The 13,135-nt window shown below is 40.4% G+C and overlaps 1 protein-coding gene across 3 annotated transcripts in view; it reads right to left on the bottom strand.

The window, feature by feature from the left end:
• The window catches only part of BTBD7 (BTB domain containing 7), a 112,784-nt gene that overhangs the window by 60,350 nt on the left and 39,299 nt on the right, over window positions 1-13,135 (bottom strand). For all 3 annotated transcript variants that reach the window (XM_075532122.1, XM_075532123.1, XM_075532121.1), the window contains 2 exons: window positions 1,860-2,047; window positions 102-1,181 (listed from right to left, as the gene is read on the bottom strand). In XM_075532122.1, the coding sequence (XP_075388237.1) occupies window positions 102-1,181; window positions 1,860-1,941 (1,162 nt within the window). In that variant the 5' untranslated portion in view covers window positions 1,942-2,047. The remainder of the gene's footprint in view (window positions 1-101; window positions 1,182-1,859; window positions 2,048-13,135) is intronic.

The following is a 13,135-nucleotide window of genomic DNA, read 5'->3' as shown; positions in this document are numbered from 1 at the left end:
ACCCACTCACACATGCCAAAGACTGAAATCACAGAAGGTATTGGTTGTGAGTTCCATCTGGAAGGCCAATGTAACCCTAGAGAGAGCCCCGCCTTTCTTACCTTGTGCCAGCATGTTAAACTCCAGGAACAGTGCAATGGGGTAGAGCTCCATGGCCGCTTCTGCTCTGGTCACGTCGGGCTTTCCTGCGACCAGAGCCTGCACTTCACTGAGGCTCCCCACTGAGGGGCTACAGTGCAGAACAGAGAGGTCCACCACGTCGGTGTACATACAGTGTAAGATCACTTTCGCATATTTTTTTGGTATAATGGACTCGTCTAATATAATTCTTGTGGGAGTCCTCAGAGTCCGGTCTGTGATTTCTTCCCCAGTCCGTATCCTCCTTTGCAATAAATTCCGAAAAAATGGGGACCGGGCTGAAATAACAGCCTTGTGAGCTTTGAGCTCTTCATCTAAGCAGGTCTGATCTCCACCAAAAGCTTCAACCAGTTCAGAGTCTGAAGAAAAACTAAGGACAACATCATAATAACACATGTAATCGAAGAGTCCACGCATATCTACATCCAGGGAATTCGGCGTTCCAAATTCTTCACTCAGCTGCACGAGAATATCAACATTTTGAAACCTTGAGTCCTCCATCCCAAACTCTCCTGTGTACAGGTAGTGTAACAAAGCAGAAAACATAGGCATATCTATCCCAGCTGTGTTGATGTCCATTATTATCTCTGCTCCGTACTCAGGCGAGGAAGAAAGCAGCGTTTTAAAAAATGGACACCTGGCTGCCAAAATGGCACGATGAACAGGAAAACAAGTTTCTTGAAATATTAAGTCAACATCCGTACAATACTTGTACTCGTAGAGGTCAGCCATATCTTTCTGCAACGTCCGGGCTTCCGTCCGAGCCAAACTGGCTTGTAGCGAAAGCTCCTTTAAGGCTGACGTGCCCTCGTATTCCTCCACTAGCGCATTGACATCCCTAACATCCCACCCAGACAGGAGCTCTCGCATCTGCTTGGAGTGATCCGCAGACCGATTGGATTTCCGACGCTTAATAAACTTCTTTTTTAGGGTGGCAAGGCCCGAGGTCCTTTTTTTTTTGTCTTGTGGTTTCTCATGGCCATGGTCAAGGCTATACAATTTTGACTCACAACCATAGCCTTGCTGGGAAAAGGAGGATGTTCCTAAGAAGAAAGAAAAACACAAGAACATTGGCTATTTGTCTTTAACCTTCATGTCCAACTGTTTATTTTCATGCCCCAAAACTTACAAGACACCGCTGAACCATTGAAATAAAACTGATTGTTTATGTAATGGAAAATAAAATGATCGAATAACTCAATTTTATATTAACTAAGAAGCAGGAACAGAGAAAATTATTCTGAACTTAAAAATACGTGGTTTTGGCTCTCTGGCTATAAAGTACCACATTTCACAGATCTTAATCATGGACTTTCGGCAAAGAGTGCTAGACAGACGGATTCCTAAATTCAGATTACTTGCATACAATTGGGATATGTCTTTTTTTTCTTAACTACATCGATGATGCATTTCTATGGGCAAAATAAGTGAACCAGGACACAAGAAACAAGCATTTTACTGTTGTACACCAGTGGAGATTGCTACTTCCGTTAGAATAATTGCCAATTATGGCCAGATACTACAACAAAAAGAGCAATTGTGCCACAGCAGTTTGGTTAGGATAAACATGTCGTAAAAGTGAGATCTACTATTGTTTGGGAGGGTGTCTAAATGTTGGAGAATTATTATCTATAATAACATTCCCAAAGCTCAAGTATCTTCTTACCAACAAAGACTATGGAACACCAGAAACCATGAAGTTAGGGAACTGGAGGAGTTACCTATAAAGGTCTGCTGGGCTTGTGAATTTGCCCCGACCCTCGGGGAACATGAGTGAGGATAGGTAGATGCATTAGCACCCATTTTCTTCAGTCATTCAAGCATTCCATCGGCTGGGGTTTCAGAGTATAATCCCAGAGGCCATTGCGAACCTTCAGCCCTGGATCCAGCAGCCTCTCTTCATCCGTTTCTTGATAGGGGGGAAAGAAAAAAAATCATTATTTTTAAAAAGCAAGGTAATGAAAATTACTTTTATTTGCAAATAATGACATATTATCCAATCCACAGACAACAATTTCAGGACATGTAAATAAATATTTAAACTTGAATTAGGAATCTGTGAACTGTACATTTAATTCTAATTATATATACATTTTCAAAGAAAGTAAAAATGTAACATGTTAGATTAATGTAAATATAAATAGCTCTAGCAAGGGTATTCAAATCATAAGGAAAAATATTTGGGATAGAAAAGTCTAAATTTTAATTATTAAAACATAACTATCATCAATAATTAAGATTCTGAGCAATTTTAAAACACTTCAATAGTACTATTAACAGTACACATATAAAGAGTAGATTAATCAAATAATTGGTGTGCTATTTTTTCTGCCTTCTATTCAATTACTTAACTTGATCTTTAATCTGTTTAACTGGGCATTTTCCTCAAGGTTATTAAGTTTAAATTAAGCCTCTTTAGGCTTATCCCATCAAAATTTTGACAGACATGCTTATAAATATATTGAGGCCTTAGGAAAAAGGAACATGCTTCTCTAACTTCCCATGAAGCCCTGAATTAAAAAATACTGCTCTCTATCACCTGATCACATGACCTAGCATGGTCAGAGAGTACCAATAAGATCATTTTGACAATTAGCTGAAATCTTGCACCACTGAGCGTGAACTCAGAGAGCTGTAGGAGCAGAAATTGAAGGGACCTAACAAAGAGAACAGAGTTCCATGGAATATTTCTAAATTCTTATACCATCTGGATAGATAAAATTTATCTAGGAGAAAAGAGAAAAACTATTATTAGAATCGTTAGGTAACCAATCAGTGGGTACACGGGCACACACATACAATCACCAAACCCTGCTGGAAAACAGCTGTGTCAGATTCTTGAAATTTATTTTCATCTCTGTTACTGACAAAGCATTGCCTTATAAATTGGGGAGTATTAAGATGTTTTGGTTTAGAAAAATTATTGTTATTGTTTCCCTCCGTCCGTTCCCCCCACCCCATATATATATATAACTCAAGAGTTCAAGCAATACATTGCATTGGGTAAGTCTTCTGCACAAGACCTCACTAGAGTGTTGAGGAGAAAAGATGTTTTGCTAATTTGAGGACTAAAGTGCGCCTGACCCAAGCCATGGTGTTTTCAAAAGGACCAAGCCATGGTGTTTTCAAAAGTGCCCAAACCATGGTGTTTTCTAAAGTGACCAAGCCATGGCGTTTTCGAAAGCTGGACAGTGAATAAGGACGACTGAAGAAGAATCAATGTGTTTGCATTGTGAAGCTGGTGAAGAATAAAGTACCACGGACTGCCAAAAGGGCAAACCAACCTGTTTTGAAGAAAGTATGTATGGCCAGAATTCTCCTTAGAGGCAACGATGGTTTTCATCTCACTTACTTTGGACATGATGTCAGGAAAGACCAGCTCCTGGAGAAGGATATCATGCTTGGAAAGAAGAGGGGCAGCATAAAGGAGGGAAGGCCCTCAAAGAGTAGACTGACATAATGGCTGTAGCAATGGGTTCAAGCACAGGTACAATGTAAGGATGGTGCAGGACCGGGAAGTGTTTCTTTGTGTTATGCACAGGGTTGCTATAGGTTGGAATGGGCTCAATGGCACCTATTAACAACAATGTCTACGTAACCTCAAACTAAACCCCATATCATCAAGTCCATTTTTACTTCTAACCAGGACCTCATATGACAGAATGGAAATGCTGAATAGGGTTTCCAAGGCTACAACCTTAATGGATCTTTCTCCCAAAGTTTCACCTTCTGATTAGCAGTTGAGAGTTTGACTCATTGCACCATTAGGGCTCCTTCACCGTGTGTGTGTGTGTGTGTGTGTGCGCGCGCGCGCAGGGACCCCTAATGATGCAATGGGTTACATGCTGGGTGCTACCCAAAAGGTCAGCGGTTCTAATTCATCAGCACTTTGTGTGACAGGATGAGGCAGCCCGCTTCTGTGAAAACATGGAACCTGGAAACTCTATGGAGCACATCAGTTCCGTCCTCCAAGGTCCCATCTACTCAGTACCACTGGATTTTGCTTTGAAATGTGTGTGTATATTTATTTATCCAAGCACTGACTATCTACAATCATCAAGAGACGACTGGGCAATGATCTGTTACTACTAGGTACAGAAAGTGCACACACAGCACTAAGTCCTGTCAAATTACAAACTCAAGGCAAATCTTCCAGTTGGCATATGCCTGCCTACTTATAAGCACACAGCATCATGAAACTTTGCTTTGCTGCATGCCACTGTAGGACAGAAAGGCTACTATTGGGTAAAGGCAGCACATCTTGTAAGAAGGACACAGAACTGAACCAGTGTAGATTTATAGCAACTTCTTACAGATGTCAGGACAGGTTAAGTTATAGTGTTCATATAAGCACTCTTTTGAATGCAAATACATCTGCTCTTTAATTTTTGTTCAGTACTACACCTAGGCCAGCAAGATACACATAAAAGGGCTTAATATACTGATTGTTTTGTAAACATGAAAAGATTAAAAAATTAATTCTTTCAGGAGAGTGCATTTTAAATTGGAAGAGTGTCCAACTGACCCTCTCTTAAAGTTTCATGTCAGTTCAATACCAACCCACAGCCAAACCACGTGAGAGGGTTTCTTGGCCAGCATCATAAGCGATGAAGCCAGCCATCTTTTACAGTGAAGATGCTGGGTGGTTCAAGCCGCCACTTTTCCCTGACCAGCTGGCAGACCAGCCTGTTTGGTAGCAGGGACGAGCAAACTCCCAGTTTTCTATTCCTAAATACTAGAAATGTAGAGAAAGACTTTTTTAGGGATAATTCAGATTGCATATTGTCAATTTTTCCTAAACGGAGACAAAATCTGTTAATTTCCATTTAAACTTAAAAATAGTAAGTCTAATAAATTTTAGTATCTAGTTGAGCTTCACAAGAGCTTCAGGTTCTAGTTGGGCATTTTTAGTGACTCACTAAAAGAAAAGAGTCCTGGAAGCCTTGTTTGTTTGTAGCCTCTGTTGGTGGAGTAGGGACAATAAGAAGAATGTCATCAGTGTGCCACTGAGTTTTACATGTAGACAACGTTGACAAATGTTGTGCTGTTTACATTTTCATAACATCAGTAATAAAAAGCACAAGGTCTGAATCTGGGAGGAGCAGTGGATGGCAAACAATGCCTCTAGGTCAGCAGTTCTCAACCTATGGGTTGAGACCCCCCTTTTTGGGGTGTGTGTGTCAAACAACCCTTTCACAGGGGTCACCCGATTCAAAACAGTAGCAAAAATCACAGTAGCAAAAATCACAGTACCAACGAAAATAATTTTATGGTTAGGGGGTCACCACAACATGAGAAACTGTATGAAAGAGTCACGGCATCAGGAAGGTTGAAAACCACTGCTCTAAGTGTTTCTAAAGGTAGGGTGGCAAGCTGTCACTCCCAAGGTTAGCTGGCTTCTCCCTACTTCTTGCTCATTCCCACAGTTCTGCTTTGCTTCTGCTGTTCTATTTCTCCTGCCTGAAGAGAAAAGCCCAGAGACTGCTGAAACAAAACTGGAAAGAATCGAGTCTGAGTTCCACTCAGGGAAAATCAGCCACTTCAAAGCATATGCAAAGTACATACAAGAATCACTCAGCCACGTCTGGAATTTTGTGAGGCTTGCAGAGACTTAAGACACTATTATTACATGGGTCTATTTAAGATTGAAACCATGTCAAAACCCCTCTTCCCTTTTAGACCTCAGTTTTATAGAGAGCACAAATAGATGCTTAAGTATGCAGTAAACCTCAACCTAATTCACAATGAAAAGGTTAAAATACTAAAAGAACAAAGCACAAAGCAGTCATAAAACACCAACATCCATAATGAGGTCACTGAACACCTGGTCAACAGAGATGTCACATGCTGAGCTAAGGATGCTTAGCCATTCAACAACTGTAATTAACAGGAGAACAGGGACAGTTGGGTATTCACCCTGGAGAAGTGGCTTAAATAAAAGTGACTCTGGGATTTAGGGCCAAATCTCCTATACACCTGGTCAGTAGAACTTCCTACAGAATGAACTGACTGGGGTGATATCCTATGTTCTAGTGGAGTTCTACCACTATAATAAACCTTGCTAACCACAAGGTTAGCAGTTTGAAACTACCGGCTGCTCTGTGGGAAAAATATGAGGCTTTCTACTCCTATAAAGAATTACAGTTTTGGAAACCCACAAAGGCAGTTTTACCCTGTCCTATAGGGTTGCTATGAATCAGCATCGACTCAATGGCAGTAAGTGTAGTTTTTTAGTCTTGGAATGATAGGGGTACCATTTTTCAGGACCAGATATGATCCTCAAGTCCACCTTATGTCCTCAGTTCTAAATCTTGGGAGTAACCCCTAAATTTGTAGTTATGGTACTAAATTCATATTTCTTCTTAAATTATCAACAATCATTTCATATATTCCTGAGGTAGTAAAAAAGCTATGGCAAATGGAACACAGTATTATGCTATGTATTTCTTAATCAAGTGAACATCTTTAGATGCTGTAAACAAGGTTTAAACACTAGTCTCTCCAGAGATGTTTTTTTCCAGGCTAGCCTGGTCTGTCTCTTGCAGAAAACAGGATATAATCCAATCCTTGGATGATGTGGCAGGAAAGGAAAGGAAAGGGGAAAGGAAAGGAAAAGGGAGAAAGAGGGCCTTTGGGGTTGGAAGAGGCCCAGAGGATGCACGTGGCTCTAGAAGGTTGATAAATCCTTTTTGTACAATCACCATTCTGAGGAGCTCCCTTCTGTTTATAATCAGCATGACCAAGCCCCATCAGATGAAGTGAATAGCTTGAAATAAGCTTCAGGGACTGTAGCAGAGCCAAGGGAGGAAATAAAAAAGCATGTTGAATGCAACAGAATAAACAACTCTTGGGAAATTTATAACACACACACACACACACACACACACACATACACACCACCCCCACCACCCCTCCCCCCAGGCCAGTATTTTCCAACAGTTTTTCCCAAGCTTTGGAAAATGCAGCAGTAAACAAAGCTAAAAAGGTTTATTTCAGGGTGGAGTGGGTTTGTGGTGGGCTGCTAACCTCAAGGTTAGTGGTTCAAACCTGTTAGCCACTCATCGTTCCAATGAGACTGCTCTGATTGGAATGTAGTCTCAGAAACCCTGAGGAACAGTTCTCCTTTGAATCAGTTCTTCAGAAGCGAGTTTGGTTTCATCAGGCTTAGCACCTTTAAAGTAGAAAACATATTGCACCGTAAACCCCATGCTGAAAGTAGTCAGCATGGTCCACAGCACACTAAAGGAATGCACTCACATAACATGCTAGAAAATGCTGACCTTTGCAATAAAAACACCTTTTACTACTTAGGTAGGGAGAACAGGGGGAGCCATGAGACCTGGGGCAGAGGTCTTCCCAGCCACTAATGCACCATGGACTAGGGACAACTTCTACTCGCCTTCCTCTCTGTACCTGGAAAGGATGAAGCTGAAGCTGGGTTCCTAAAAGATGAACGAAGTTATGTGACTTACTGATTTGGGGTAAGGAGTGTTTTCTATATTAAATGTTAGTCTGGAGTGAGGATGGGGACACAACTGGATTCAAAAATTTTAAATGTGTTTTCCCCTCAGTCTGATCATTAGGGATAGTTTAGAAGGGTAAAAGAGAATGCAAACCTTCTGCAACACTTCACGCCTGCCAAACCTAAGGAGAGCGTAAAATCTCTCATCCAAACCAGGATACTAGAGCGTGAAGGGAGCCCAAACCAGAGGGGATATGGGTACCCAAATCTGACCAAGAATAGTGGGGCCCACAGTAGACCCTACAGTCAAAATGCACATTTCTACAGTAGCTAGGAATAAACAACATTTCAAGCAAAACAAACCAAATATCCAAATGAGAAGGAAACCTTCTCTTAGCTCCCCTCTGCACGGCAGACTATCTGCCCTAACAACAACCATTAGTGAGGGCAGTACACGATGGGCAAGACTTTTGTTGGCATGTGTGAGGCCTCAACAAGTTTCTGGAGATATGGGATTCAAAGACAATGAAACTCTTCATGACTCATTAAGTTTTCATTACCCCACTAAATTTTTTTTACTGATGAGGAAGTCAGTACAGCGAAACCTGGGAAAGCCAGAACACAATGGGATTTCCTTGCTTTTCTTTTTCTGGGTCTTGGTAAATGTTCTGGTTTTGACAGGGTGCAGTCTTACCACTTTCCTATCCCTCTCTAATCTAAGTTTTCCATCTCGGACAGGTTTCCGCCTTCTATAGGTTTTACTGTAATTTGCCCAAAGCTCCGCAAATAAGCGATGGAGCCAATTTGTTAACTTCCTGTTCTATCCTGGGATACAATCAAAAGTAAACACAGAGACTGAACAACATAAGAAACAGTCAACCAAGGAGTCTTTTGTCTTTTGGAGAGGAGAGAAAACCATCACCAAGGTCAATATGGCTTCTTGAGGACATCCCAAACAGAAGCAGATGACCTCCACCCTGTCACTCCAAAGGCACAGCTGAATGTTTACAAGATAAGCAAAGCAAGTCAGAATCACCCCACTGGAAAGGGCCTTCAAGATATTTTGATCAATCTTGTTCTAAAAATTATATAAACTCTACCATCAAAAGCCTATTTTAAAACATTTCTGAATCTTTATGGTTAAGGGACAAATTTTACTTATTTACAGAAAGGCTACTCATCACTGAAAACCACACTCAGTGGCACAGAGTTGATCTGACTCACGGTGGCCCTATAGAACAGGGTAGAAGAGCCCCATGGAGTTCTGAAACTAACTTTATGAGAGTAAAATGCCTCATCTCCCTCCCAGTTGAGTTGCTGGTGGTTTCAAACTGCTAACCTTGTGATTAGTAACCCAATGTGCGACCCACTATGCACCAAAGCTCCATTCAAACATCAAATAATTCAGTTTTTAAAATTTCAGCAAGGCAAAAATCTTCCTATTTCATTAATAATTTATGTATCAAGTAACAATAAAACATATACACGTATTTCAATGTCAAATGAGCCAAACTGTACAATGTACAACACTTTAATTTTTAAATCAGGGTAGAGATATTATTTGTAATCTTCTGTATTTATACAAGGGGGCTTTAAAAAGCTTGTGGAAAACCGGAAGTTTAGCTTCATCAAATTTAAAATACATAAAAAATAGAGGCTAGCACAATGAACCCTAGAGTCTCCATCTCGCAGATTCTAGAATTATCAAAATTGTTCTGGACTATATTTAAAATCCTTAAAATTCAGATAGAAATCTTAATAGCTAGAATTCAAATGTTGTTATTAGCGTCTCAAAGAAGGAAAAAGACGATGGAGCTACGTGTACAGTACGATGATAATAAGAGTAATCATACTCAAACTCACTGCCACTGAGTCAATGCTGACTCAGAGCGACCCCGTGTGGGTTTCCAACACGGCAACTGTTTACGGGAGTAGAAAGTCCAGTCTTTCTCCCGTGGACCTACTAGTGGTTTTCACAGCCCAATGCTTAACCACCATACCACCAGGGCTCCTCACTGCTACTATCTATTACTACTATTATTAAAGTCCACTAGCTATTAAGTCCTAACTGAGACAGGCACGCTTAAGCAGTTTTCATGAATCAACAATAATTTTCTTAATTAAGGGAGGAATAGTTCTCTTGAGTATTCTTTTAAAGACAGTCTGGAAGTTAGGAAAAGGAGACATGGAAGGCTTAAGGTACGAACTCATGGTCACAGAGCCGGTAGGCTGCAAAACAAGGCTTGGAATCCAGGAACTTAACTTTTACATCAACAAGCAATGTTACTTTTGCATTTTTCCAAACTCACTGCAGAGTAGATTCTGACTCATAGTGACCCTACATGACAGAGTAAAACTGCTCTGTGGGTTCTGAGACTGTAACTCATTAAAGGAGTAGAAAGCTTCATCTTTCTTGTGTGATGTACCTGGTGGTTTTGAATTGCTGACCTTGTGATTCAAAATCCAATGTGTAACCCACACCAACACCAGAGTTCTTTGCCCCTCCCCTAAATGTTTAAAGAAAAATTTTCCATAGTTAACATATATAGTTTAAATCCAAACAATGAGAAGTGAGTATACAACTGATAGCGTTACATCTGGTGCTTAAAAGGATGTCTACTATAAAGCAAAACAAGATTTTAGTCTGAATGAGAAGCTTATAAAAAATCACAGCAAAAGTAAAATATTTTTAACTAGATTATAAATTCCTTAATGGCAGGATGATACTTTTCTTGCTTTCTTTTTCTTTGGTAGTAATATATATATAACTGAAAATTTGTTATTTCAGCATTTCCCCATGTAAAATTCAGTACATTAATTGCATTAATCATTGTGCAATCATAGCCATTATCCATTTCCAAAATTTCCCCATCACCCATAACAATAAACTCAGTGGCCTCTTAGCCAAAACAATGCCAGCAACCAATGAAGAAACGTCAGTCCACAAGAGCCAAAATAAGTCCTTGAGAATTTCCCATTTGAATATATGGAGGGCATCACAATAAGACCATATTTGACAGAGTGAACACTATTGACCATGGAGTTTTGGGAGGGCGTCAAAAACATCTTACATGAAAGAAGGCAGGTTGTTAAAATGCAGGAAAGAAAGCCAAGATCAAAATAGATGCCAGAAGGAGCTCCGACACCTGTTCTCTGAAAGACAGGATGGAGTAATAGTAGGACCGAACAGAACATTCCAAGGGCTGCTCTGAGAGACAAAGTATTCTCAAGAAACGTGCAAAGGCTTGGAAAACCAAAAGTGAAGAACAAGCTCAACGTATCTTAAGCGGAAAAATTAGAAACCTTGAGATGTGCAATATTGAAGAATTCTATGGCGCTCTGGTGGTGTCGTTTTGCCCTGTCCTCTAGGGTCGCCACAGACTTGATGGCACTGAGATGGTTTTTCTTGTTTTTTGGTGGCAAAGTATTGAAAGATGTAGGGATCTTCAAAAGAAGAGGGAAGAAATATATGGAGTCACTGTACCAAAAAGAATTGGTCACCTTTCCACCATTTCAAGAGGGAGCATAAGATCATGAGTTAATGGTACTGAAGGATGATGTCCAAACTGCACTGAAGGTAATGCCCCCAAACCAGGAACTGACGAATTACCAACTGTGGTACATAATCTGGTGTCAATTTGAGTATTAAGAGTGTAGGGGTGGAGTCTAGCCAGTCAATCTGGAGATAGTCAATAAGAACTCTGTGTGGGCATGCATGGCCTTCTCTTGAGAATTCTGGGAACTGCGGCTTTTTCCTTCTCTGAGGCTCTCTTTTCTCACTCCCTTGGGGACGGCTCTACTGACAAGGCACATGGGACTATGCTGATAGACCCCATGCCCTGGGAGTTGGAGAAACCACATGAATTTACCGTGATGCAGCCCTGGGTGCTGGAGAAGCCATGTGCCACTGCTGAGATGCTTACAACACCACTGGATTCACAAGATCTTCCTGTCGTTGCATGTGTTTCATGAGTTTAAAGAGGACTTTATAGACTGGTATCAGACATATGGGCTAATAGTGGATTTAGGGACCTGATCTGGACTGGGTTGGGATGCTTTCTTAATGTAGTTACTCTTTATATAAAACTCTCTCTTATACAATATGAGTTTCTATGTATTTGTTTCTCTAGTCTACCCAGACTAACAAATCAATAGAAATGTTTCAGTAAGCTGATATAGCCAAGGAAACACTCATGCCTGTGTGCCAAGAAATTCAGACGACAGCTAGCTGGCCAAAAAACTGGAAAATATCAATGACTGTGCCCATTCTAAAGAAAGGTAATGCAACAGAACATGGAAATGATAGGGCATTACTAATACAGCACACAAATACAATTCTCCTAAAGACATTGCAAAGGCAGGTGCAGCAGTACATTAGGAGAACTGCCAGAAATGAAAAGTGGATTCAGAAGAGGACACGAAACAACAGATTATCAATCACCATGCAAAGGCATTCAACTGTGTGGGTTGTAACAAACTATGGATAACACTGCTAAGAATGGGAAGTCTAGAACATGTAATTAGGTAAGGACCTATACAAAGTCTGAAAGTAGCCCTGATGGTGTATTGGTTACACATTGGGCTGCTAACCATAAAGTCAACAGTTCAAAACCACCAGCCACTCTACGGTAGAAAAATGAAGCTGTCTAGTCCCATAGAGAGTTAACGTCTCAGAAACCCACAGGGGCAGTTCTACTCTGTCCTACTGGGTTTCTATGAGTTGGAACCAATTCAATGGCAGTTGTTCATCTAGAACAGGGTTTAGAATAAGAAACGTGTACACTAGGGTTGTATCCTTAATTAATCGGTATGTTGAGCAAATAATCTGAGAAAGTATGAAGGCTCATTAATCTGCAATATGCAGATTCTATAATCTGCCAAGAGCAAAGAGGACCAGAAATACATACTGATGGAGATCAAAGACTATAGTGGCCTTCAGTATGGATCACACCTAAATGTGGAAACACACATTCTCACAACTGGACCACTAGACAATGTCACAGTAAAAGAAAAAAAAGACAGATGTCAAGAATTTAATTCTACTTGCCCACACACTTTTATAGATTCTTGGTGAAACACCCCAGTGACGCAATTTGACTCAGGACTTTTTAAATGGAGATCTTTGATTCCTAGCTCAATCTCTACACTTGCTATGGGCTGGTTGAGATGTATTTCTTTATGAGTCAATGTAGGAAATTTATACGTTTCCAGAACTTATCCACTTCACCAAGGTTATTATAGTATTCTTATATTCCTTTTTATTTCTGTAAGCATGTTTCTGATTTTAGATACTTGCACCTTCCTTTTTCTCTGTCAAGTTAAAAGGCTTGTTTATTTTATTGGTCTTAAAAAAATCAACTCTGAGGGAGAGGGGAGCGGGGAGGGAGGGACCAAAAAGGAGGACCTGATGCAAAGGGCTTAAGTGGAGAGCAAATGCTTTGAAAATGATGAGGGCCAAGAATGTACGGATGCGCTTTATACAATTGATGTCTGTATATGTGTGGATTGTGATAAGAGTTGTATGAGCCCCTAATA

The sequence above is a fragment of the Tenrec ecaudatus genome, chromosome 14 (genome assembly GCF_050624435.1).
Source record: "Tenrec ecaudatus isolate mTenEca1 chromosome 14, mTenEca1.hap1, whole genome shotgun sequence".
Lineage (NCBI taxonomy): Eukaryota > Metazoa > Chordata > Mammalia > Afrosoricida > Tenrecidae > Tenrec > Tenrec ecaudatus.
This window is presented reverse-complemented; position numbering and strand designations above follow the sequence as displayed.